This window comes from Candoia aspera, chromosome 13, assembly GCF_035149785.1.
Source record: "Candoia aspera isolate rCanAsp1 chromosome 13, rCanAsp1.hap2, whole genome shotgun sequence".
NCBI classification, from domain to species: Eukaryota; Metazoa; Chordata; class Lepidosauria; order Squamata; family Boidae; genus Candoia; species Candoia aspera.
The window spans coordinates 22,866,575-22,892,759 of NC_086165.1; the positions used below are offsets into that span (position 1 = coordinate 22,866,575).

At 52.3% G+C, this 26,185-nt stretch overlaps 1 protein-coding gene across 1 annotated transcript; it reads right to left on the reverse strand.

Annotated features, from left to right (window-relative positions):
- Positions 1 to 25,075, reverse strand: ANPEP (alanyl aminopeptidase, membrane). The gene is made up of 20 exons (XM_063314426.1): positions 24,263 to 25,075; positions 23,588 to 23,730; positions 14,103 to 14,239; positions 13,869 to 13,995; positions 13,365 to 13,519; positions 13,037 to 13,150; positions 11,947 to 12,090; positions 11,045 to 11,110; positions 10,094 to 10,159; positions 8,929 to 9,101; positions 8,610 to 8,686; positions 8,083 to 8,222; positions 7,648 to 7,703; positions 6,053 to 6,200; positions 5,774 to 5,865; positions 5,512 to 5,622; positions 2,240 to 2,407; positions 1,622 to 1,762; positions 1,470 to 1,551; positions 1 to 462 (listed from the first exon to the last, which is right to left on the reverse strand). Exons 1-20 carry the CDS (start codon positions 25,024 to 25,026, stop codon positions 313 to 315), a joined length of 3,054 nt encoding a protein of 1,017 aa, XP_063170496.1. The 5' UTR covers positions 25,027 to 25,075; the 3' UTR covers positions 1 to 312.
- Between the last annotated feature and the right edge of the window lie 1,110 nt (positions 25,076 to 26,185).

Consider the following 26,185-nt stretch of genomic DNA (forward strand, 5'->3'; position numbering starts at 1 on the left):
TACAATTAAAAATTCTTTAATTTACAATGCTGGGGTTACAAAATTATAGCAGGGCCCTTCCGTGGCAGAGAGAGTCACAGCCCACCGGCTCCTCTGCCTTCTGGTGCCTGGAGAGAAAAGCGGAGCCTGACGGCAAAGCATCATGGAGGCCACAGCAGCAGCGACAGGACTGGGGAAGCTGCCGGGGCCAGGGAGACATTGCAGCGAACCGGGAGGCCGCTTCATCGGGGTGCTGAACATTGAGGAGGCCCGCATCCTGGCTGGAGCCCACACCTCTGCCGCTGGCACCGGCTCAGCTGCAGAGAGGATCCTCTATGAATTCTCCTCAAACCACTTCAGGACGAGCGCCTTGTTCTCTGCCACCCACTTGATGTTGGCCTTTGTCCTCTCCAGGGCCTGCTCGAGCGCCCGGGTGGCCGAGCCAAACCCCACGTCAGCATTCTCTGCCTTGAACTGCTCCAGCTGCCATGCGGTCAGAAAGAGAAGGATGTGCTTTTACCCCACGGGCCGGCCCGCCTGCACACTCACGGCCAGAGGGAGGGATTGGCTGGGCTGGATCAGGCGCCGGGAGTGTTCAGGAGGCTCCCGTGCTATCTCCCTGCTGCTGCTACAGCTGGCTTGGCACTGGGTTTCCCCCTTTTGCCCCCTTCCTCCACCTCCCTCTCCCCCTGTGTTCTTCTGTCTGCACTAGGAGGCCTTCTGGGAACAAAACGAATGCATAATTCACCCAGCAGCCTTTTCTGAAAAACCCAATCTGATCGTTGAAAAAAAGTTCATTTGTGCTGCTCTCGAAAAACTAAGCGGGATCAGACCTGATTGGCCCTTGACTGGAAGAATGCTTAGAAATCTGAGGGCTATAAGCAGGGAAGTTGAAAAGGGATCCCAGGAAGACGCTGGAAACCTGCTTCCATACTGTTGCCAAGAAAACAGCATGAATCTGTTCACCGTGAGATGAGCTCCATTCAAAGGGGATGGACTTAACAACAAAGTTTTTCGTCTATCTACCTACCTACCTACCTACCTACCTACCTACCTACCTACCATCTATTCCCCCCCCACATCCATACCCACATCCACACGATAACCTGGTAAAGCACATTTACAGCCCTCAGTGGCAGTGGACCCTAACCTCCAGCCCCCCAACCCCCAGGAAAGTCTAGGCCACCTCTAAGGCGATGGTGCTGTCTTACATCATGCAGCCTTTGGATGCCCAGACAGTCTTCCTGCCTGCTGGGCAGAAAACGCTAGTTAACTAGATCCGATGGTTCTCTCCCGGTTTGTGCCATGAAAGCAGCATCCATCTTCCAGGAAGTGCCTTTGCGTTGTTCTCTTATGCGCAATGGCTTTTCCTCAATGGGCGGGTGGATAAATCAGGGTCTTGGCTGCTCCAGAAAGGAGGCTGCCACTCTCTGTGATGCCAGGCTCCCCCTCAGCCACCACCCTGTCCCCACTGCCTCCAACAGCCTTACCTGTTGAAGTTCAAATGTGGACGCAAACCTCTGAGTCACCGTCTGAATGATGCTCGAGAAAGAGAAGGAGCCCGTCCCGAACCTAGGCCAGGAAAGAGCGAGTGAGCGTCTGGCCTCCCGTCACCCACCCCAGACCAGGCGGCCACACTCACTGGCTGAAGAGGGTCCTCCAGTTCATGCGTACAAAGTCCCAGGCCAGCCCTTGCCCAGCCACGTTGCGGGCAATGCTGTTGATGGTGGCAGTGGCGTCTTGGCGGCGGATCTTGGTGGGGTCCAGGGTGTACTGGAGGTATCTGCAGGGGAAGAATGGGTAGCCTGTGAGCTCATGCCCCCTCCTGCAAGTAGCCGCAACCGAGGCTTCCTTTCTTTTCATGCAGTCATGCAGTTGTAGAATTGGAAGGGAGCACAAGGATCATTTAGTGCAGGAGGGGGGAAATGTGCAGGAAAACCAGCACTGAGAGGTGGCTGTCCAGCCTCCCTCAAAAACCTCCAGAGATGGAGGCTCCCCCACCTCCGCAGGGAGACTCTGCCACTGTCGGACAGCCATTCCAGTCAGGAAGGGTCCCTCCCATTTACGTGAACTGAGGTGCTCTTCATCTGAGGTCACACACACACACCACTTGTCTCAGAGCCAGGGATCATCTGGGTGAGGCCTGAGCTGTGCCCCAATGCGGAAAAAGATCCCTGAGGATTCCCCATTCATCTCTGATGAGGCCCTCTGAGCTGCCCCACCCCGCCCCACCCACCACTCTGTGCAGAGATCAGCTCACCTCTTAAGGATCCAGGGGGTCTGGCTGCAGGTCAGGGCCTGGCGAAGTTTGTCAGCCTCTGAGACCACCGTGGCATTCCTGAACATCTTCCAGCCAAAGTCCCAGGCCTTCACGCTGCCTGTGCTGATGGCGCTGCAGTAGATGGCGGAGCGCAGGTTCGGTGGGATCCTGAAAGCAAGACGGCCACTGAGGGGAGTTCGAAGCCACCCTGCGTGGGGGGGGGGGGGCGCAGGGCCTGGCCAAGGAACAGGCTTGAGTGGAAGGAGCATCTTGAGCCCCAGTGTGTCCGAAACGCTGACCAGGAAGAACAGTGCAAGGTTTTGCTTAATCAGCACCATCTTTCATTAGCTTGCAAAGCGGCAGGACATGCAGATCCCTGTGATTAACTGGCTCCAAACGGTGGGCAACGTTTTGATGGCTACAACCACCTTGGGACAGAGCAACCCAGGAGGACACATTTTGTTTAAAAGAGCAGAAGCCACAGGCAGGGAGAGAGGGAGCTGTGTGAGGTACTGCAAGCGTCCTGCTCAGAACAAATGAACTTGGCAACGCTGCAGGCAGCCCCCGCCCTTCAAGAAGCAGGGGAGCAAAAAGGGCGTGCTGGACCGTGCCTTTCATTGCCTCACAACCAAGAAAAAGCTGTGGATGATCCCTTCCAAACTCAGTTTGCGGTTTTTTCCAAGACATGCAAGTGAGGCTCTGTTGGGAGGCAAAGGGCCTTTCCTCACTTCCAAAATCCACCATGGCCTGGAAGAAAAATCTGTGTCCCCACGAGGTTGTCTTCAGCTCAGCCGTAGCCCACGAGTGATGTGGGCATCAGCTGTCCTGGCATTAGTCCTGAAGCTGCGTTAACCCCCTTCTCCGAAGAGCAGGTCCTAAAGCTGCTAGGCTCTGGCCTCTCCCCGAGTGCAGTGCAGGGCTCTCAAATTCAAATGAGTATGAGAGTCACATTGCATAAAATGCACTACTTGGTGGGCTGCATTCATATATGCCAAAAATTAGTATCTATTCACAAAATAATTAAAACTATTCATTGCTGTTTATAATTAACAAAAATTAAAATTAAATTAAAATGACATTACTGCATTGAAATTAATAAAAGCAAAAATATCTTGCCTACTGTAAGGCAGTAAAATGTTGTATTGCTGAGGCTGCAATCTACAACTTGTCTCTTGTCCCGCACTACTGCCTTGTTCGGCACGCTGCCCTGAAGCACCAGCTAGCATGGACAAACGGCAGCACAAGGCAAGTGACCAGGCGGGGGGGGAGCAGTCCCTGCCAGATTTGGGCTCCAGCAGCTTAGACGTAAGTGACCAGAAGCAGAGGGCAGACAGGCAGGACAGGGACTAGCTATGGGGAGAGCAAATGTCACGCCAGCCTAGCTTGCTGCCCACTGAAAAATGAATGGAGAGCTCTCCTACAGAAAAGTAGGGAAAAGCCGCCTGCTGACTACGGTCTCCCTCAGAGGATGCAAGACAGCCTGAGAGGTTCCTGACTGGATACTAATTGGGATGGGAGATTTAGTCAAGGATATTGGGATGGGAGATTTAGTCAAGGAAGTGGAAGAAACAGGAAGATTGGGACAAAGTCCCCATATCGTGCCAGAGCTTTTGATTCTACATGGCATTGCATGCATGCCTTGGACTTGTGCTGAGAACAACAAAATAACTTCTTGTGAATACAGTAAGCCCTTGACTTCATGGATCCTGATCAAATGGACTCTGGACATGGAAGGCAAAGACTAGCTGTGCATTTTGGGGTTCATCCACGTTGCTCCCTTGCCTCAGCTGCAGTATGGCCTGCTTATGCGTTGGGGAGATATTTCACAGTGGAGCCTCCACCTGAGGGCCACCCTTGTTCCTGCTGAAACAAGCAGAAGCTGAACCAAGGTGGTCCAGTAAGAAAAGGGGAAATGGAAGGAAAACCCCCAGGCAAGCCTACGGGGTCCCCCAGAGAAGTCCCAGGAGACCTGCATGCTTCCACCCGGCCCACGGCAGGACCAGCCCCCTCCTGTCTGGCCACGGGGCTCCCTGCCTTCGTGGCCATGGCCGAGAGAACAGATGCTCCCGGGGGTGGGGGAGCTGGCCTTGTGGTAGACCTGAAAGAGCAAAAACCGAAATAATGTATTTTTTGCCTTTTAGCCCAGGATGCTGAGGACTGCTCTCTTGCGAGCCCAAATAAAATAAAGGTTGAAAAACCTGACCTGTCCCTTCTGATGGCACCTTCCTCTGTACAGCTCCCTGTGGAAGGTGCCTCTCCTGCCCTGCCTCCCGCCCTTCCAGGCAGCAGCCAGCCCAACCCACCCAGGCAGCCCACACAGGTGCCAACTGGCTGGGGAGGGGAAAAACGGGGAGAGGAGGGCACCAAGCTCCTGTCCTTGGAACCCCTTGCAGACCAGCAGCCCAGAGAGTCAGGCTTCGGGCAATGGCAGACTGGAGGGAAAAGCAGAGGCAGGAGGCGAGTGGCAGCCATTGCAGGAGTGCCAGGGCAGGGCATCTGGATGCCCAGCCCCCTTTGCAGAGGGTCACGCCTATCAAGCTGGAGCCACCGCTACCCTCTCAGAAACCCACCCTCAGGCCCGAGGCTGGTGGGAGGCCAGCCGTGATCCTGGCTTTGTTCCTGAGGCCAGAGCAGGGAGGCTGCCTAGGCGGGGCAGTGATGGGCAGTGGCATGTTTCCCTTTGGTCTTCAGGAGTGGGGGATGGAGAAGCACATCAGTGGGGCTGAGAGGAAGAGCCTGAAAAACCACTGTTCCGTTTTACGTATGCATAAAATGCACCAAATACATAAAAGATGCACACATAAAATTCCATTCGGATTTAGTGGACCTTCTGCTTTAGCAGACCACCCTCCCCACTTATTTGTCTGTTGATCCAGGGATCACTGTGTGTTCAGACTAAAGGAAGAGACAACAATTAGTATATCAGCTGCTCAGTGAAGGCGCTAAGTCAAAAGGCTAACAGGTAATGGCCACAGCATCTGTTTTGGCTCAGTTGTCTTGAAGAGAGGAGAGGTGCCTTCAGCCAGAAGTGGGCAAAGGCACTGGGGCCCTGGTCGAGACCATCCACACTGGCTGAGTGGAACGGTTCCTCTTCGGTAGCCAGGCCAGCCCAGGTTAAAGACCGCTCTTGGATACTGTGAACCCAGGAGCAGGAGGGAGCATTGAGAACCAGCCTCGCCAGCAGAATGGGAGCCAAACAGCCTGCCGAGGAAGCAGCTACACTCACCGTCTGGCTCCCACGCTCAAGGGCCACACAAGGGCCACGTACTCACATGTTTTTGCTGGGGTTTAGTCTCCAGGACTCAAACCAGGAGGAGGCCAGCTTCTCACACTCAGGGACGCCGTAGGAGCAGGCTGTGTTGATGGCTAGGATCTCATTGTATCTGAAGGAAAGAGGGAGGGAGGGAATCCAGGGAGGTAAATTTTAGGAGGTACCCCTCCCCCTTCCTCTGTCAACGCCTTCCCAGACAAAGGTCTCACAAGGCTCTCTCAAAACTCTGCTCCACCCGCTTCCCCTCCTCCAGGGAGACTCACTGATCCATCAAGCCCGTTGGGATTTGGGTCCAGTTAGCAGTGAGGTTCCAAAAGTACTCAAACAAAGGGGTGACCTGGTTCTGGATGTATCTCTGCAACAGGAAGGAAGAGGCAGGTCCAGCTGGAGCCACTTGGAATGAAGATGGAAACCAGCCCCTTTTCTTCCCCCATCCAGGGACCCCCTCCATGGTGGAGGGGAGGTAGAAGGAAAAGGGGATGGGCAGCTTCCACCTGGGGACAGGAAGGCTGGGCCGAGGCCACGTTGGGAGGGGCTCGCACCTGCATAGGCCCGTAGACTTCGCTGCGGTCAAACATGAGTCGGAAGTAACCCAGGTTGTCCAGGGCTGCGTCCCAAGGAAGGTACTCCCTCTCCCTGGCCAGGTAGCGGGTGGTGTTCAGGGCCAGGTCCATACCGATTAACTTGGCTCTGAAAGATCAGCGGGGTGACTGTGGGGCTGGCTCCCCTCTCTGTGCTCCCAGATCACAGATTCACTCTGGGAGCCTCCAGAAGGGGGCTGACGCATAGCCCAAGGGAGGGTAACACTGCAGAAGAGGGTGCCCTCAGGCCGGGGCAGCGGCCTCCCACAGAGTGGTTCCCCCCACCCCACCCCATCTCCCCTGCCCTGGAAAATTCCCCACATTGGGTGGGGTCCTTCAGAGTCCCAGGGGCTGCCCAGGGGCCCCACCTTCCCCAGAGGGCGTTTGGGTGCAGCGTGATTTGCGCAGGGACACGGGAAAAGATGTCAGCCTTAACTGCTTGTCTCCTGTGCAGATTCCAGCTGGAAACAAAGCCAGCCTAAGGAATCCCTGTCCGGATTTCCAGTGTTGGCCAGCCATTCCTTCCGGATGGAGCTCAGATTTCCCTGCCTTGCTACCCCTGCCACCAGTGCCATGAAAGCAAGCACCAGTTGCTTTCATTTCTGGGGGTTGGTCTTTGGGCATATGTGGTTCCCCTTGGTGTGTGTGGTCATCAGATCACAGAATCATATAGCTGGAAGGGATCTAGCCATCTAGTCCCACCCATTGCTTAGTGCAGGAGTTGCTTGTTCATGATGAAAAAAACAGCCCCTCGTTCTTGCTATCACTTGAGCTAGAGAAGGGAAAACTGGTAACTTTCAGTTTTCAGTCAGTTTCAGTCCAGCTCCTGCACTTGATCGAAAGAGATGCCTGTTAGGAAAGCTTCAACAAGCCCCAAGCCAGCCCTCGCTGCAAGAGACAGAGGGCAGCAGCGGGGGCTGGCTCGCCTCCTGCCGCATCCTCAGTCGAGCACGTGCAGGCGCCCCCCTTCCTCACAGCCTTCTCTTCCCTCAAGCAGTCACCCCCACCTCCCGTCCCTCCACTGTTCACCTGCTTTTAGGTCACTAATCTGGGACCAGTTGAAAAAGGGGAACGAAAGAAAAAGGAAAGGCCTGCCATTTTACCGGTTCACTCACAGGTTGGTTAAAAAGCAAAAGGTTCACCATTTTACCAACTCAGCAGCCCAGGATGTGATGGTCCTGGAGGGGAGTGACCAGAGAGAAGTGGGCCTGCCTGACACACTCACAGCCAACTGGGATGCAGCTTAGAAGAAAATGAAGTGCAGCCAACAGGCAACACATCACTCATGGTGACCAGGGCTGGAAAAAATGTCTCTGGGTGTGGAGCTTGAAAGGGTGAAGAAGGTCGCCACCTCTGCGGTGGGGCAGGGGCAGTGGCAGACGACAGCATGCATGCGTGTGCTCCAGAATCAATGACTCAGCCAGCCTCACCACCGGGCAAGCAAAGTTTGTGGAAAAGCCTTGGGCAGAGTGGGGAAGAAAAAGACTTGGAGGCTCGGTAGGCTTGGAAAGCAGCCTGGCTGCGATTCTCCCCTACCAACACCAGGGGATTCTCACCTGGCCAGGTTGAAGGCATCATCAATGATCTGGGCACGGTTCAGAATTGGGATCTCCTGCAAAAGAGCAGCGCTGTCAGAGAAGTGGAATCAAGAGTTAGCGAAATCAGGCTGCGGGCAAGGGAGAAGAGACCCTTTGGCTTGCAAGCTCAAACCCTTCCTTGTGACCATTGCCAGTGGAGGTGTCGGGAGGGCAGAGTGCTTTCTCCCCTTCGAGGGCTTCCGTGTGACACTGTGGAGAGAGGGCAGCCAAGAGGCTGTGGGGCACGGAAGGAGGAAGGTATTTGGCTCCAGGGGGAAAGCCCCCTCCATGAGTTCCCAGCCCCGCAGCCCAGAGGGAACAGAGGGCGGCAGCGGCAGTGGCCACGTTTGCCACAGCCACTACTGTGACTCAGACAGAGCACCAGAGAGGTGAGGCGGCATATCGACAGCCTACCTGAGGGTCCTGATTCAGCTGATCCATGAGCTTCTCCCAGTTTTCCAAGTCATAGTTTACCCGGAAGTAGCCTGTGACATTAACATTGAGTAGCAGCCACTTGGCAGGGCCAGCAGAAGTTGAGAAGTTGCTATACGTGGCTGCAAGAAAGGAAGGGAGGTTGCCTCACTGTTCTGCTGGAGCTGCCACCCTCCCCTCCAGGGGCCCCATGTCCCTCTCAGACACTTCATAGGGTTTCAAACACACAACACTGATGGCCCCTCTCCCAGATTCCCATTCTGAAAGTCAGGAGGAGGAGGGCCACCAAGCCCCCCCTCAGCAGCAAGGGAGGTGATCCCAGCACTCCTTGTCTTCCACTGGCAGCAGATCAAGACAGGGCAGGATGAGCATGCATACCCATCGCCATCTCGGTCCAGGTAGCAAAAGCTGCCTGAACAGCCTTTGCCAAACGCTGTCAACTCTCCTAAAATTCTGAGCACAACCTTGTAATTATTTACAACAACAAAGGCGGTACAAGTGAATGGTACCTGAGGTTTTTGTGAGCCAGTATGTGTCTGTCTGCTTTCCTTGACTTAGCCATGGGACAGGAACGATCCAGGTGTAACTGCAGGAAACAGGCTGTCAGTTGAGCAGCCGCACTCCCTTGTTCCTACTCTCCCCTCAGCCTGGTGCCCTCTTCATTACATGACCCTCATCTCCCCAGCAGCAGCAGGATGTGGCTACATAATCAGGAATTGCACACAACCAAGATGATCCTGGAAAATCACCTCCCTCTCTGCCTCTGGGCAACGGTCTTTCTCTATAGAGTTCTTCAATGAAGGCCACGGCTCAAAGCTCCTCACTTACTTGAATGGTGAGGGTCTCTCAACAGGAGTTCCTGGGTCCAGCAGAAAATGTTTCTGGGTGATGATGCCTGTGGAGGTATTAACGGTGAGAACCGGAAAGCCCATCTGCAAGGTCCAACGGTCCATGATGGTCTTGATGGTATCTGGGAGACTAATGTTCTTCTTCTTCACCACCTGTCCCAGAAGCATCAAAGTAATCCACACTTGAGACACTGGCTCCTAGCCCTGGGATTCTGCAAGCCGTAATCTGAATACTTAGATTTCCTGGTGGGGAAATACATGCTCTGCCCCATGCCTCCCCAGGCAGCCTAAACTTGATTGAGGCCAACTGCCAGACAGTTCCCACCGGCCTTTGAAATGCAGCTCCTCTCTGCTTATGCCATGGAACAGGTCCCTTCCTCAGCTGGGCAGGGAGGGCACCGGTTGTTGGCAACGTGGGCATAGGACCAGAGAAGGAAAGGGGAGATGGCTGCCACTGGAATTGGGCAGACACAACAGCCTGCCTGGAGCTTCAGAGGAACTATCTCAGTAAGGTGGGGTACCAAGAGTTCAAGAACCAAGGCCACTGCAAGGCTGTTGAACTTGCACGCCCAACACATGCTCAGGACCTTGTGCAAATGTGAACTTTGCATTCTAAACTTCAAAAGAAAGAAGTGTAGGACCAAGATGCTGGGGAAGGAAGAGGGCCAGGTGCCTTCACAGCTGTGTTGGCTTCCTGGTGAGAAGGAGACAGGATTTGTGGAAGGTTCTCAAGACTGGGTTTGTGAGAGGTCTGAAGGAAGAGAGAGGCGGCTTCAGGCAGGGGATCTGAGATGGAGCTCCAACCAGAGAACGTAGCGGGGCATCCTTGGGTGAATGGACTTGACCTGTCATGAGTGTTGGAATGGGAGCCAAAAGGGAAGGGAAGGCAAGGCAAGGCAAGAGGCCACTGTGGATGTTGTTATTAGCCACAGTTGACTCCATCAGATCAGTAAGTGCAAAGGGAAAACCTAGGATTGGAAGGTGAGGGGTTGGCTGGCCTGGTCGTGAGTATGGGGGAGAGGATCCATTTCTAAAACCTGCTGACGGCACCACTGGACAAGGAACAAATGTGACAGAAAAACACCCTTCCACCTCTGGGATTCAGTAATTCTACAGAAGAAACTAGAATAGACTTTAGAACATACCGACTGCAGTTCATTCCAGAGGTCATCAGACACCGTATTTCCATATTTGTAGGTCTTAAAGTATGACTGTGGAGAAAGGAGGGTCAGGTGAGCAGCATTCCGAGGCTCAGGAAAGCTCCAGGCTCCCCTTTGTATGGGGGGGGGGTTGCCTCTCTTGGGGAGCCGCATCACTCTTTGGCCAGCTTCTCTGGCTTCGCGGCCGTCCCATTTCCCAAACATCGCCAGAGACAATCCCGCAGTCGGGGCAGGGGTGCAGGAGGGAGCTTGGGAAGGGAGGGGGATTTGACAAGTGCTGGCCCACCCTCAAGGCTCTCGACCCAGCAGCCACCACGGTGCCCCACTCAGACGTTGGAGAGCTGCCTGGCAAAACAGGAAGGCCGGCTCTCCCAGAACTGACAGCCACCGTGGAGGAAAATGCCCAGGGCCCAGGAGAAGGGCTTCCCCACCCCAGCTTGAAGGGGCCCAGAGGTGCGGAACCCCTACAGGTCACCTCTCAGTGCCACTATCAAAATACTTGGCAAGTGTGTAAGGTTTTACACATGTTGGAACCACTGCTGGCGCAGGGAGGAAGCCTGCTTGTACAGCTGCCTGCCTCCCTGACAAATGCGGACAAAACCAAGGCAACGATGGGCGAGATGCAGAACCCAGAGGGGCCGGGGTTAGAGGGATGTGGGGAAGGTCCCTTGCTTATCCCACCAAAGCCAAGGAAATCACTGCCCAAAGGCCAGGGGTCTCTCGGCTGCTGCTGGCCATTCAGCGGGGGGCAAGATGAGACTGCCCTGCAGCTTGGTCCCTCCTGAGCAAGGAGCGCTTGGAGGTTCTGCTGTGGTATCCACCCTTTTGCATCCCTCCCTCCAAAGGGCACAGTGATACATGGCATGGGGGGGACGTGTGAGTCACAGTTTTGGCTTGTGCATCACCCAATGAGTGCAGGTGAAGGCAGCCCCTTACATGCAGTCCTTCATTGAACACGTCTTTGGTGAGGAATTCCGAGAGCATTCGGAGCACAGATGCCCCCTGCAGGGAGAAAAGAAGCTGTAAGGTGGCCAGGACAAGGCTCTACCCCCACGCCCCCCCCCCCCATTTCTTCCAGAAGCTCCCAGGAAGGTCTCCAGAGGAAGGAAACTTCAGGAGGGCTGTGCAGGTCACAGAGCAGACCTAGGCCCAAACTTGCTCTGGACCCACCAGGCTGTGGGCTGCCCTGGGGATCATCCCAGGAAGATGGCAGCAAATCCCAGTTTAATTCTCTGAAGCCCATGTTCCACAGCTGTGGAGCAGGCTCTAGGAGGTTTGGCAGGCCAGACACTGAATTCTGTAAGCCATATTGCCTACTAAAAGATGTGCAGCTTTCATCATATTTTCTTGACGTAGGCTTACTTTTACCAGCACTCCTGGTAGATTGATCCATTTGGAAAATATAGAAATGGATCACGAATAACAATCCTGAAGTTCACTAATATGTACAGCAAAACGCCAACGGTTCTGTGATTGGTGAAAGTTTTAACAACCGTCCAGACCGATGGTTTGACCACTTCTCAAAGCCTGCAAAGGCTTCTCCAGGCAGGGTTGGAGGAGGCGTGACAGTGCTCCCACATTGCCTGACCAAGGCTGATCATTTTTTTCGAATGCGACTCCCTCCTCCCAAGTGGCTGATGACCCCTACTGTTTACCTGACCCTGCATTTTAACTTCAACTTGGCGGTACGGATCTTGCTGGCTGAGCGTTCACTTCCCCCACCTGATTTTGGGATGGATTTCACTGCTCCTGCATTCTGTGTGCATTTTGCTCTGGACCGCCCTCTAGGGGTGAAGGCAGAGTAGCAAGGCTTAATAAGACAGTACTCCCGCTCTCACCTTACTGTAGGAAATGGAATCGAACACTTCGCTGATCTGAGCCGGGGTGTTGATTTCACCTGCAGGGCTGGAGAGTGGATGTGAGGAAGCCAGGGCATCGATGGCCATCACGCGGTACATGTCGTTTGATACAATCAGGTCTTCCTGAAAATTAATGACTTAAACTCAGATTCCAAAGCAAGCTAATCAGCATCCCACCCTTCTTCCACCAAAGACCACAGAGAGGTGGGCAGCACGCTTATTGTATCCTGACAACGACCGGGCAGGATGGGGAAGGACCTTCTCCTGGATCCACCAGGGAGACCTGTGGAAGCCCTCTCCAGCAGGATCTCCTTTGGTCTGGGAGAAGCAAGCCCTTCCTCCCAGGCACCAGGAAGGGCACATCTAGATGACTTTTCCGGATGAATTCACAGCCCTTCCGAGACTTGGGCTAGATTCCCACAACGCACCCGGGAGAAGAGGAGGGCTAACCTACAGCATGCATTCGGTTAGTTTGTGATTCAGAGCGTTGGACTAACCCAGAAAACGGGTTCAGTAAGTGGCTCTGGCAGCCAAACCCAGCCCAGGGAGGGAACTGTTGTCCAGGAGTCTCGGCAGAGGATGGGACGTGCCACCATCCAGGCCTTGGGTTCTTCCTTCTGGGCTCCCCTCGCAGGTCTGACCTGTGTTGTGCTGCCCAGCCCAGCTGGCTCTGAGAACTCAGGGCACCCCGACAAACGCCTCCTCTGGTTCTCCTTTAAAATGTGCTTGGCTCTTGGGGGCTCTTTCCGGGACTATGGGGGCATCAGGAACCCAGGCACACCTGCCAACTGGCCAGTCTAGGCCTTGCCCTGGCAATCTCTCCGTTCTGTAGGGGGTGGGAACAGCCCGCCCCCCAATGGCACCTTTGGGCTGGTCCAGCTCCACCACCATGGCATTTCCCTCCAGGGGAAAGTGCAGGGGGTAGCCGCTTCTGCCAATGGGACGGTTGTGACAGTGTGAGTTTCTTATTCCACTGCGCAGCTCCACAGTGGCCAGTCAGCTGCACAGGCTCAGTGGTTTCACTGTCGCCCTCCCTGCCCCCTCTTCAGCACACCACATGGGGACTCACAATGTTCCACGTGGATTCAGCTGCATGCGCACCGAGATATTCCACATACGATGCAAACCCCTCATTTAACCACAGGTCATTCCACCACTCAAGGGTCACCAGGTTTCCGAACCACTGAAGAGAGGCAGGAGGTTAGTCCCACGACACCCTTCCCAAGTGCCCCTGGGTGTGTAAGGGGATGGAGTGAGGGTGCTAGGGGCCTAGCCAGAGTGGATTTCTCGGAGGCCAGACCATGATTGTGAAGAATGTCAACCACCTGGAAGCCCCCTTGCATGCCCTCTGTGTTAGTGGGGAGTCAGTTGCCCCAAGCCTACAATCCAGAAAGTACCTGGTGGGCAACTTCGTGAGCAATCACTGTCACAATCCGTTCCTTGTTGCCAATGGAAGAGAAACCAGGGTCAAAGAGTAGCGCACTCTCGCGGTATGTGATCAATCCCCAATTCTCCATTGCTCCAGCATTGAAATCTGGAAGGGCAACCTGGTCTGGGAAGAGAAGTCTCCATTAACTGAAGTGGAGCCACCTCCAGGACTCCATGTTCAACCTTGACCCGGTCCTCCCTGATCAAAGCATCTTTTCACTAGCACTGCTGATGCTGTGCCAGGGGGGAAGGGAGCTTAAATTCAAGTGGAGTCTGTCATTGATGTCCATCTGGTTGCAAGTAAGTTACCTGTGGTGTTGAAGACTACCTGTGAAATGTTGAGTAGAAGGATCAGGATCAGGTGCTAAAACCAGTGGGGGATGGTCACATCCGTGGGACACCCATCATGACCGAGGGCTACAGCAGGCCTTCCCCCTGCCCCCAGTGTCAAGACATCCACCCTCCTCACCTACCTAACATGCCCAGAGGATAAGGTATGTTGTACTGCTGGTTGAAGAAGCTGAGAATGGGCCAAGTGACATTGAGCGCATAGCTGCCCTGGTCCTCCTCGATGGCCTTGGGACGGCCCCAGACCCGGATCTGAAAGAGAACCAAGAGCAGTCAGGAAAGGCCCCCATTCCAGTGCAGATCAACCTAGAGAATGTGCCCGGTGCGTGCAGTGGGCCCCCAGCTAGACCCAGGCCTACCAGAGTGCCATTCTCGGTAGTATTCACTTGCTCAAACTGGCTGACAATAAAAGCAACCAAATAGGTAGACATCTTGGGGGTGGGGGAAAATTCAGTCCGCCTCCAGGTTGCCCCATTCTGTATTATGTCTTCAGTGTCTGGAAGAAGAGACAGAGAGAAGAAGCAGTTGACCTCTGAGGCTTCCATCCCACCCAACCGCTCTGCGCTGCCCGGGCCAAGAGGAAGAGAAGCCAGTATGGCAGAAAGGTCCTTGAAGGAAGCGCTGCTTCTGACCCCGCCACCCCAAGGGTGGGGAGCAGCTCTGCCTCCCCAAACAGCAGGTTTCTCAGGAAGTCCTTCTCCCTTCGCCTCTGGGCTCCCAAGGGCTGGCCCTGTGGCCTGGCCACGCTTTTTGGAGGAAGGCTTCCCAACCGCTTTCACCCACTCAAATATATGAGAATTGCACAGACCCAGGAGGCAGGCACTACGAGACAGTTTCATCCTTACTGGGAACCATCAGGCATGGGTAGCCAGATGCTATTCTGTGGGGTTCAACGTGTGGAATCACCAGACAGGATCTACACTGTGTAAAAGCAGAGTAATCCTTTCTTTTGGAGGCAGGGACTGGGGTTGGGTGGGATGGAACTCATGTAAACCCTGGAAGTGGGGCCATGACCTAAGGTGGCCTTCATCCCTCTCCACTCTTGAGAACATGAGGGAAGATGGGCGGGAGAGACCCTTCTGAAACCGATTCCATCATTTGACCTTGGGCCAGGCCACTGCCCACCCCTTAGCCTTAACCAAGTTCCTGAGCCCCTGGTGAGGTTCTTCTGGCTCTGTGGCCTCCTTCTCCGGCTCCAAGAGGGCCACTTCCTTATCTGGATGACCCATCTTCACAGCAGTGCCTCTGTCTCACAGCCGGACCACTGCCGAGGCGGGCGGAAGCTTGATCAGGGTGATCCAGCCGGAAAGCAATGATCTCCATCAGAAAATGAAAGAAGACAACCTCCTTTGGGAATATTCTGGGTCACACGGAGGAGTCCAAGGGAGGCCAGTGATCTGCAGGGCCCAACTGTCCAGACACAGGACCCCCGCCACCATTTCTGGCCATGGTGCTCTGTGCCCACTTCTGCTTTGGCTGCCTGGGAGGACTTTCCCCGCAAGCAAATCTCTCCTTCTTTTCGGCCTCAGGGAATATGGACCTTGAGGAGGCCATTATTCCAAGAGGCCCCTATTCCCACCAGTAGCCTCTGTGCAGCCCCCCTCCACTTGCCCCTCTGATTGCAACCTCCCTTGCCTTCCCTCCTGCCTGCCTGCCTGCCCCCTCCACCAGCCCCCCCCCCCGGCCCAGCCGCTGCTGGCTGTGGAGGGGTGGGGAAGGGAAGGGGCCTGTCTGGGTTGGGGGGGGCAGCTGAGGAGAGGAAGCCACTCCCTTTCCCTGCCCCTTGCCCTCTGGGCTTCAGCAGCAGCAGCAGGGGATGGCAGAGCTTCCAGGTGCCACAGGGCCACAGAAGTTCTCAAGGGGCCAGGCCTCCTCCTCTCAGGGTGGCCTTAGAAAGACCCCCCAGCTGCTTCGAGGTGCTCCCCCAGCCTGCATCCCGTGAGTGCCTGCATGATCCAGGCAGGGTCTCGTCCTCCTCAGCTTCTAGGCAGCTCTAGGCCTTTTCACAGGGGACCCGAGGGCATTCTTGGTCTTCTTCAGAACTGGTTACTTGTTCCCAGTTCTGCAGGAGAAAGGTCTGAAACAGAGCTCCATCAGCAGGGTGAAATGTGGATCTCAAGGTTATAAAGGTCAAATCCTTAAAATTAAGCATAGGGTGCCTCCATCCATCCATCTTTGCTTTTAAGCTTTAAAATATTTCTAATAAAAACCAGTATTTTCGCACATGGCCCAATCCAGCAGGACCACCTCAGATTAGGGTTGGACCTGGAGGCATCATTAACTTGGGTAAACTCAAATTGTACACCCAGGGCCAGCTTGAGGCTAAGGCCAAAGAGGCACTGGCCCAGGGCGCCAAAGCCATTCCAGCCTCTGAACCATTCTGCAAATGCAAATCTTGGCATTGGCAGGAGGTGGCACCATCGGTCAAGGAGGCCAAGGGGCACCCACACATCCAGGGAAGGGTTCCCTATGCCAAGCCTCATGAGGCATGAATCCCCACACTTGAGAATGCCTTGTTTTCTGCAAAATGTGTCCCCTATTGGGTTCAAGCCAAGACAATTCCCCCAGGACCCATGGTGACATATCTAGCATTACTGGCATGGCATCCACCTTGGACAATGTCCTGAAGAAGGTACCAGACATTGGGCTTGGGTTAGGGGCTAAAAGACTCTCCGAGAAGGACAGGTAGATGACTTGGCCAATGGCGGAATCCAGTTGTTGCCCATTCTTTTCTACCTTCCTGGTGCTACAGAATTTCCCATTCAACAGCGGGAGCAGACTGGGAGCAGACGCTGATTGCTGCTTTTGGGGGGGAAGGAGCCTGGTCTCTGCGAACCCTGATCCCCAGCCCCCTTTTCTTGGCAAGGGTTTTGTGGGACAGATTTTTATTAATTTTGTGGGTTCTCTGGCCTTTGACATCTTGTGCCGATGTCAGTGACGGCTGGACCTCCCCCCCTCCGGGGTGAAGCAGTGGAACACGGTGGACCTTTGGGGTGGCTGCAGACTCCGTGGACTAGCGAGCTTCCCGTGGACTCCGGGGGAACCTCTGGTAGACCTTGGCAGACCCCGGTGGACCCCTGTAGACCCTAGCAGACCCAGGATGCCTTGGCAGACCCCAGCAGCCTCAACAAGGTGGCGGAATGCGGCAGGCCTTGCGGGCGGAGCCCCTTCATGTGGAGCAGTGGAATGCGGCCACCTTTGGGGCAGCAGTGGACTCTGTGGACCCTGGCAGACCCAGGTGGACCAGGGTGGCCTCGGCAAGGCAGCGGAGTGTGACAGGCCTTGTGGGTGGAGCCCCCTCATTTGGAGAGGTGGAGCAGTAGGCCTTGTGGCGGCAGACTCCTGCAGATCCCGTACAGACTTGGGTGGCTGTTGGGCGTTTCCCGGGCTCCATGTTTGGGGACCTGGGGAGACGGTGAACCCCCGTATGGAGATCCAGTCTTGAAGCAGCAATGAGTCCAGACACTGCAGAGTGGGGTTTGGAAGTGTGGTGGACTTTGGTGGGGCAGGGGGGTCGGCTTGATGGTACATGGGACCCAGGTGGTGGAGTGGTCTGGTGCTACTCCCCAGTGGTTCTTGACAGCACAGGGGACCCAGGGGATGCAGATGTGGCAGGCTCCAGTGGTAGGGAGAAGGGAGTTTTGGAGTAGAGGACTGGTCACTCCCCCCAATTTAGTTAGAGGTGGCAGAGAGTTATTGGGGGCCCCTCAGGGTGAGTGTGGGGCTTCCCTCTGGATGTGAGAGGCTGATGGCATAGAGTCCTCCCTACTGAATGTAATCTCCCCCAGTTGGATTTTATATTTATATTTATTATTTTAGTGTCTTGGTTGTTTACTTTGTAATTTTATATGTTGATGCTTTTAAAAGGATAATTCTATTGTAAACTGCCCAGAGTCCCCCTTTTTGTGGGGAGATGGGTGGTGATAGAAATTTGAATAATAAATAAATAAAATAAACAGTGCCTATGGGGTGCCATGTTCAGTCTCCTGGCCCAACAATCGTCTCTTGTACAATTTTCGGTAGTCCCAAGTTCATTGCCCTACATCCTTAATTTTTTTCTCCTTGAGCTAGGAATGGCCTCAGGTGCTTCCTACAGGTAGAAAGCTTTGGGCCAGATGGGATTCAGGGCCTTCTCAGGATGATCACTCTTTTGGGTGTGACTTAGTTCCTCCTGTTCATTTGTTGTAATTGTTACCTGAAGTTACTGTGCTTTCTAAAAAGTTATGATTTTGACGGAAGAGAATCTTCTTCAGATTTTATGTTGAATAGGAGAATATCTTGACTGTGGCTTTGATATTAGATAGTTTATGCTTAAGGTTAGGGTTGTTGGAATTATCAGGGATCAACTCAACATTGTTTCATAAGCATAAGGGGGTCACTCTAGCAAATCATATCTCTACTGTGCTTGTGGGATGTCACATGGATCACCTGACTTCCTCTTCCTCCTTCTTCTTGGCCTTGGGGATTAACAGTCTCCATTACCTCATGGGCAGACATGCAAGCAGGGGGGCTGCAGAATGCAGCTCCTCGCCCTTTCTATTCCACATAGAAAGTGTCTACAAAGAACCAGTGATGTTTAAGTGCTTTCTACTATGAATCTACTTGTATCCAGATCTACTGAATTAAAGTAAGCTAACTCTATTTTTCTTCATCTAACTACAGTGTGAAGACTGAATTTATTTCTGAATGCAATTAAGTTTAATGTGCAAGTTCTCTTCTTTGGTTCACGCTTCTACTCTGCAAGGTTGCTGTTAGCTGCTTGGAGTTCTTTTATTAACCTTTTAAAACTCCATCAAGGGTTATGGGCCCAGGACAGACCAGTGCAGCCCAGCAGAGTCCAGTATACTGACCAAGAACTGATTTTTAAAAGGTTCTGGCCTCACAGCCAAAAAGAAAGCTGCTTACACATTTAAAAAGCAAAGTTCAGAAAGATTTTTTTCTTCTCTCTGAACAATGGAGAGAGAGGAGGGAGGTCCCTCCATACCAAGATAGACTGAGGATAATTACTCAGCATGGCTATTCAGATTGAGGATACAGCTAGATTTTGACGATTATTTGGATGTTTTGGATTTACCTGAACCTAAACCAGAGGATGGGGAGGAAGCCAAAAGACAGTGGAAGAAAAATGATAAGAGGGCTAAAATTCTTATTGCTAGATCACTTCCAGATCACAGATTAGCAGAGATTAAAAATATTTCTACTGTGAAGGAAATTATTGAGATTTTATGCACCCTATACTCAGAAGCTGATGATCAGAAAGTGACCTCTTTGTTATGAGAACTGCATGCATGCCATTTGGAAGACAATGTAAATGTAAATGACCACCTGATCAGGCTACAGGCAATCTTTGATCAGATGAGCACAGTCCAGAATCTCATGAATGAAAAACTTAAGAAGTCTTTCATGCTGAGGACTTTACCAAATAATTTTTTTCCATTTGTTGCTGGTCTGAATATAGAAAGGAAAAATCTCTCAACTTTTTGGAATGATCAGATGAGAATGCCAAAGGCAAAAGAATTTGCATAACAACAGAGAGCCTGGCAGAGACATTGGTTACCTAGCAACGAAGGGTAAACGTGAGCCAGAGCAATCAGTGACACATCAGAAAAACAAAAGGAAAGAAAAAGGAGCCACTATCTGTGATTCATGTAAGAAGCCAGGACATACTGCAAGGTTCTGCAGAAATAAGGACAAGAAGGATTTTTTCAAGGATAAATCCAAGGAAAAATCTTTTAAAAGTGAAAAGGCTTTATACACTGTGTATAAAGCTGATACCAATAAATGTCCTAGACAATGGGTAATCGATTCAGGGGCCAGCAGGCATCTATGTGGGAATAAACATGACTTTTGTGAGCTAAATAAAAACACAGAACAAAGGGAAAGGTGGTCAACCAAGCCACTCGAACTTATCCACAGATTTGTGTGGACCTCTTCAAGCATCAGCGGGTGGAAATAAATATATTTTATGCTTTATAGACGATTTTTCCAGGTACTGTGTGACCTGCCTAATGAAGGAGAAATCCCAAACAGCAGACATGCTGAAAGCGTATGTAGCCATGGTGACCAACAAGTTCAACAGAACCCCTCAAGCCCTCCAAAGCAACCACAGATGTGAGTTTATTTCACAAGCCATGCAAACATACCTAACACAACTAAGTATAGAACATAGACTAACTACTCCATACATACCTGAACAAAATGGAGTTGCAGAAAGGAAGAATCGCTCACTAATGGACATGGTAAGATATATGCTTTTAGAAGCAGATCTCTCTGACAAATACTGGGCAGATGCTGTTTTAACAGCTACATACTTACAGAATAGACTGCCAACCAAAGCCAACAAGGTAACACCTTTTGAGCTATGGCATGAACGCAAACCAAGCATAAAGCATCTGAGAGGATTTGGATCCAAGGCTTATGCACACATACCAAAGGAGAAGAGATCCAAACTAGACCCCAGAGCTGAAGAAGGCATCGTGACCGGGTATGCTCCAGGAAGCAAGGGATACAGAATCCTGAACCCAAAGACAGGAATGTAAGCACATGCTTCGATGAACGAGAAGCTACCATAGTCATGCTGATGATGACTCTGCAGAAACCAACAGCAGCAGTTACCAGCTTGAGACGTTTAGCCCAACTTTCGAAGACACAACCACCACACCGACCCAGAGGGAGATAGAAGCCCAGGCAGAAACTGCACCAGAGTCAGATGATGAGGCCGAGGGTGCAGAAGGGGTTGAACCACAAAGTGCCACTCCTGAACCTGCTCCAAGACCAGGGCCGCAACTAGGGGGGGCAAGTGGGGCATGTGCCCTGGGCACTGCGCTGGGGGGGGCACCAAAATGAATGCTAGGGGGGTGCCAAAATGGGCATGGAATCCATGTTTGCCCCAGGTGACACATTGTTGCGGCCTAGTTGTGCCCTGTCCAAGATGCTCATCACGACTCAACAAAGGACTTCCAGCCAAGAGACTCACCTACCTTGCAAAGTCGTCATTACCAAGAGAACCTGCATCATGGAACAAAGTCCAGCAAATGCCACCAGTTGAAGCAAGCAAGTGGAAGAAGGCAGCACAAGAAGAGCTAGAAGCTCTACACAAGAACAAAACATGGACTTTGACAAAACTACCAAAAGGCAAGAAAGCCATAGGATGCAAATGGGTTTTCAAAGCCAAACACAATGAAAATGGAGAAGAACAAAGATACAAAAGGCTATTCACAAAAGTATGGACTTGATTACGATGAATGTTTTGCTCCCATGTAAAACATACCACAGTCAGAATGCTCCTGAGTCTAGCAGCTTCCAGGAACATGAGTGTTGAGCACCTGGATGTAAAGACTGCATTTCTACATGGAGAGATAGAGGAAGAACTGTACATGCTACAACCTCCAGGCTTCACCAATTCCAAGACACAGCAACTCATAAATCCACTAGTGGGCATGTATTTTTCTATGAGGGTGGAGCAGTAAGCTGGGGAAGCCGTAAGCAAGCTATAGTGGCACATTCATCCACAGAGGTGGAGTATGTGTCAGCAGCAGAAGCATGCAAAGAGGTTTCATGGCTCAAGCTACTGCTTGAAGACATGGGAATAGAGGAATCTACCCCTATTCAGGTCTACGAAGACAACCAAAGTTGCTTTAGACTCTCACAGTCAGGAAAGATTAATGGGAGAACTAAACACATTGTTGTTAAGTATCACGTTGTAAAGGACACGCAAGAGCAAGGAATAGTCAGACTAGACTATTGTCCCACAAGGAACATGACTGCAGACATTCTCATGAAGCTGTTGCCGAGGAGCAGTTACCAAGAACTGCAGAAGAAGTTGAACCTTGTGGACTCTGAGACATGCCAACTTGAGAAGGGGTGTTGGAATTATCAGGGATCAACTCAGCATTGTTTCATAAGCATAAGGGGGTTGCTCTAGCAAATCGTATCTCTACTGTGCTTGTGGGATGTCACGTGGGTCACCTGACTTCCTCTTCCTCCTTCTTCTTGGCCTTGGGGATTAACAGTCTCCATTACCTCGTGGGCAGACATGCAAGCAGGGGGGCTGCAGAATGCAGTTCCTCGCCCTTTCTATTCCACATAGAAAGTGTCTACAAAGAACCAGTGATGTTTAAGTGCTTTCTATTATGAATCTACTTGTATCCAGATCTACTGAATTAAAGTAAGCTATCTCTATTTTTCTTCATCTAACTACAGTGTGAAGACTGAATTTATTTCTGAATACAATTAAGCTTAATGTGCAAGTTCTCTTTTTTGGTTCATGCTTCTACTCTGCAAGGTTGCTGTTAGCTGCTTGGAGTTCTTTTATTAACCTTTAAAAACTCCATCAAGGGTTAGGATTAAGCCAGTTTGGTCTAGTGGTTAAGTTCTAGTCTCGCCTGAGGTACAAAGCCAGCTGGGAGACCTTGGGCCAGTCACTCCCTCTCAGCCCTAGGAAGAAGGCAATGGCAAGCCAATTCTGAAAATGTTGCCAAGAAAACTGCAGGGACTTGTCCAGACAGTCACCGAGAATTGGACACGGCTGAATGGATTTTTAAAAAAAAATTATGCTTAATTTGAAGTACAGGACTATAGAAAGTTGAGTTCCATATTTGTTTGTTGACTGAATATGACCCAGTTCTATTTGGAATTTTATGCAAATAAAGATCTGAGAAGGAACTTTTGGTTATAAGCTGTAATTGTCTTGGGGCCTGGTCCGAGAGGTGAGTGCAGGTGGAACCTCCTCGTTCCCAAGGACTGCCCAGCACTTGGTTCTTTGGCCACTGGCCAAAGTCTGTCTTGCTCATTTGCCAGGAGACCAAGCAGCTGTTGCAGTTCCCATAACCTCCTCATAGTCTGTTTGAAGAAATACAGATTCAAACAGAGCACAATCCTATTCAAGTGTGCTCAGCGGCAGGTTTCGCATGAGGAAGTTGGGCAGTCTCGGCAATGCGGAGAGAGAGTTGGTGGGGTTGAAGGGGTCAGACCTGGAGGGGCCCCTGTCTGAATCCCAAGTACTGGGTGGGGGGTTCTTTTATCATCCTCGGTTTTTCATCTATAAACGGGAACCACGTTTTAAAGGATGTCCTTAGACCCAAAAAAACAAAACAAAAAAACCCCTTATACAACATGGGCTGCAACAGATTCACAACGATTTTCCTTGCCACTAAATGTGGCAAAAGCATTGCATTGCTCCCTTTACCCCACGGACTTTCTACAACCTGTCCCATGGAAAGGCAACATGCTTTGAACCAAGGGACCCTTGAAACATTGACAACGTGTTGTGGGCATTCTCATCAGTCCACTGCCATGGGGCAACTTGCATATTTAAAACGATGACCATCAAGGGTACGGATGCTCCCTTCCCCCTCCCAAATCCCCCTCTTTCCCCACTTATTTTTGCCTTCAGTGAGCACAGGCTGGTGAGCGTGAGCGCTCTCCAAACCAAGCTGCAGCCATCCCTCCCACAGACCTCATCTCAGGCCCAGCAGCATCCTGGCATTTTTCTTGGCAACAGTGATTTTGCCACCACCAAACCACTGCTAAAGTCTTGTCTTGAGGAGTCTCTCCCCTTTCTAGTGGCCACAGAGTCTTCTTTTCATCCCCCGCCCCAAAGCCCACTCTTTCTGCCAATTCAGTCATCCAGCATCTGGTGGGGCTAAGAGGTACCTTCCTCCCAGCCCCATTCCTGGCCTCCTTGCCCTCATTCAGCCTCCTGGCTCCCATCTAGACTAGAGGGACACTTTGCCACTCTCTTAGATGAACCCTGGTGAGAGCCAAGAGGGAGACCGCTGTAAATCCTCCACCCACTGCCCAGGGGATGCCCCTTCTTCTGCCCACCCTTCCATTATGCTCTTACTGTTAATATGCATATTGGAGAGCGCTCCATACGTAGGCAAGTGAATCAGAGTGATGGAGAAGACGGCCTTCATGGCTGGCTCATCAAAGCAAGGAAAAGCTTTGCGGGCATCAGCAGCCTGCATCTGTGTTGTAGCCACCACCCTAGAGAAAGACAGGCATGATCTGGTCAATCAAGGTGGCCCAGGAATCTTTCTTTCAGTTGGCCCAACTCTTTAAATTCTGTCTGTCTGTCTGTCTGTCTGTCTGGGGCCTCTCAAGGGGATACATACACAGCCATGGGATAAAATCCATCTGGGGAACAAAGGCTTCCCAACCCAGTGGAGGACAGCCAGAAGCACTGCGGTATTTAAGAGGCCTGTCTGCTTCGCTGTGGAGCAGCCAAGGAGAGCACTGCTCCACCAACAAGTTCCAGATTTGCTTTGTTTCATTACTATTTCTCAGAAGTAGCATTTCCAGAGACACAAGTAGGGGGGCGGCACAGCTCGTGATGAATCCACCCTTGGTGGCATCGGCTTCCTGGGGACATGAGGCCTGGCCCCCGCCCCACCCCAGGCCCCGGAAGGCTGCAGCGGCTACGTTGTCTCACAGGCCCCTGGGGAACAGGCCTGTGTGGGCCCTCCCTTCTGTCCAGTGCCTCCCCCCAACCCACCTCCACCCCGTCCCTTCCACATACTTGGTTTTCCCATCTTCCGTATATTCACTGCGGTAGAAGCCGGCCAGATCATCTGCCAGTTCCCCAGTGAAGCTGCTGTGCAGTTCATACAACTTATTCTTCTGGAGATTTTCTTTGAGTTTTACCACCAAGTACTCGGTCTTCTCCTCTAGCCAGGTACGGAGGACGGCAGGCGAGGCGGTGTCAATTCCGCGCACGGACACAAGGAACCCCGCCTGCTGAGTGTAATTCAGCTTTTTGCTGTTGATGATTATGAGGTCAGTGGGCTCCACACACTGGAACCACACTGTGCTGTTGCCTTTGAAAATGTAGAGGCCTTGGCTATCCGGCGTCAGGAATGGCTGCAGGCTGATGGTGTAGTGTGTGGGCATCAAGGCTTTGGGCAACCGCATGTGCTCCCAAGGGGCCAGAGGCTTGGCTGTGGTGGTGCTGGCGGTGCTGGCTGTGGTGGCGCTGGCTGTGATGTCGCTGGCGGCGCTGGCTGTGATGTCGCTGGCGGCGCTGGCTGTGATGTCGCTGGCGGCGCTGGCTGTGGTGGCGTTGGCGGCGCTGGCTGTGGTGGTGCTGGTGGTGCTGGCTGTGGTGGTGCTGGCTGTGGCAGCCGTGATGGTGCTGTTTGGGGCCAGGTTGGGCAAAGGGCCATCTGCCCGTTGCTTCTCCTGGGAGTAAAGAACTGAGAGGGCAATGATGGTGGCCACCGCCCCCAGGCCGAGAACGATGCCCACGATCCCCAGTGTCTTGCTGATAAAGAATCCTTTGGCCATGGTGGAGGAGAGGCCAGACGGTTTCTGGAAGGAAAAGGGGTCTGCTAAGATGCGGCAGGGCCTTTATATATATGCTGCCTCTGGGGATTTATTGGCGTGGTGCAACATGTCAATTATTAAGCAGCAAATGCTGGGCGAAGGTCACTGCTGCTCCATGGCCATCTTCTCTTATCTTGTGGGAGGGTTAATGGAGAACTGGATGCACCTGGATGCAGTTCCTGCAGAGAAAATCAACCCCCACCTTCAAAGGACTCACTGGGCCAAAGGGCCACCCGCCTCCCACTTCCACCTTGACTTGGCTAAATCCTACGGAGGCATGGGATTTGGGGGAACTCCTGGCCCCGGGAGCACAGACTCAGGACTTGGGCCTTTCTGCCCAGCGTGGCTTTGTTTTATCCATTTCTGGTACACAAGGTGTATCTTGAGTTTCCTAGGCCAGTGTTTCTTAAAGTGTGGTCCCAGGACCCCTGGGGTCCTCTAAGTCCCTCTCAATGTCACCCTTCTCATTATTATTTTTATTTAGTAAAGAAGTATAGGGATTTTTCATGAAAAATATTGTATTTATGTTAATATCTATTGGGTTTAATAGTGTTAGGTTTACATGATTCAACAAATATTCTACGAATGCGTTTTTAATACAGTAAATACCAATAAATACAACCCATACAAACAAAAGCTCTCTGGGGGTCTTCCATAATTTTTAAAACTGGGAAGGGGTCCTGAGAGCAAAACGTTTAAGAAATGCTGTCCAAGGCTAACATCTCAGTTGTAAACTCAGCAATGGTTAGTGTTCTTCTCCTCCACCCTTCGATTGTGAGATTTCCCACACGCTCATGCACAAAGCACACAAGGATGCAATCATTACACCCGATGGGGCCGGAGGCTGGGGAGTGTGGCTTGGCTCTGTCCAGATCAGCCATCGGGTTTGGGTTCTAGGAAGGAATGCTTCTGCAGCCTAATTGTTCCATTGTTTAACATTAGCCGAATTACTGTCAGGGACTGCATTAACCCTCTCTGCGCGCCTCTCCCACTGGCTGCCCAGCTGAAGCACTCTCCGCTCTCCTGGCCGGCCAGCCAGCCTGACACAGATCGCTCCTGCCAGTCCCCCTCCGGCCGTACTGCCTCTGGTCAGAGTCACTGCCAAACGGTGCTGTCCCAA

Bases quoted from the DNA above. Each gene is read 5' to 3' on its own strand.
- ANPEP (XM_063314426.1), bottom strand. From the start codon at position 25,026: ATGGCCAAAGGATTCTTTATCAGCAAGACACTGGGGATCGTGGGCATC. The intron at 13,996-14,102 runs GTAGGCCTGGGT...GTTCTCTTTCAG, and splicing joins CTACCGAGAATGGCACTCTG to ATCCGGGTCTGGGGCCGTCC. The intron at 5,623-5,773 runs GTGAGTCTCCCT...TCTTTCCTTCAG, and splicing joins CCAACGGGCTTGATGGATCA to ATACAATGAGATCCTAGCCA.